Genomic DNA, 344 nt, shown 5'->3' with positions numbered 1-344 from the left:
GTGCTGTGCTATGCCAGGTGGAAGGCAGGGGGTGATGAGTGGCGGAGTGGTGGCTGTGCCAGCCTGGGCTGGGGGCACTGGGTGGGCGAGCGATGGCTGTGCCCACCCTCTGCAGGTGCTGAAACTGCTGATTGTGGCCTGGGACCGTCGGCTCATCTTCACCATCGGCACCTCCAACACCACCGGGGAGTCAGACACGGTGGTGTGGAACGAGATCCACCACAAGACCGAGTTTGGCTCCAACCTGACAGGCCATGGCTACCCTGACCCCAACTACCTGGACAATGTCCTGGCTGAGCTGTTGGCCCAGGGTGTCTCTGAGGCCACCCTGAAGGACTGAGGCC

The 344-nt window shown here is 63.1% G+C and overlaps 1 protein-coding gene across 1 annotated transcript in view; it reads left to right on the top strand.

Moving 5' to 3' along the window:
- The window catches only part of LOC103812037 (E3 ubiquitin-protein ligase DTX1), a gene marked incomplete at its 5' end in the record, with an annotated part of 2247 nt that extends 1907 nt beyond the window's left edge, over nt 1–340 (top strand). Inside the window, one exon of the mRNA XM_009085042.1 lies at nt 116–340. Coding sequence (XP_009083290.1) covers nt 116–340 — 225 coding nt within the window. The remainder of the gene's footprint in view (nt 1–115) is intronic.
- Between the last annotated feature and the right edge of the window lie 4 nt (nt 341–344).

Source organism: Acanthisitta chloris, unplaced genomic scaffold, assembly GCF_000695815.1.
Source record: "Acanthisitta chloris isolate BGI_N310 unplaced genomic scaffold, ASM69581v1 scaffold34521, whole genome shotgun sequence".
In the NCBI taxonomy this organism is placed as follows: domain Eukaryota; kingdom Metazoa; phylum Chordata; class Aves; order Passeriformes; family Acanthisittidae; genus Acanthisitta; species Acanthisitta chloris.
The sequence above is the reverse complement of the archived record's forward strand: the minus strand, read 5'-3'. Positions and strand labels throughout refer to the sequence as shown.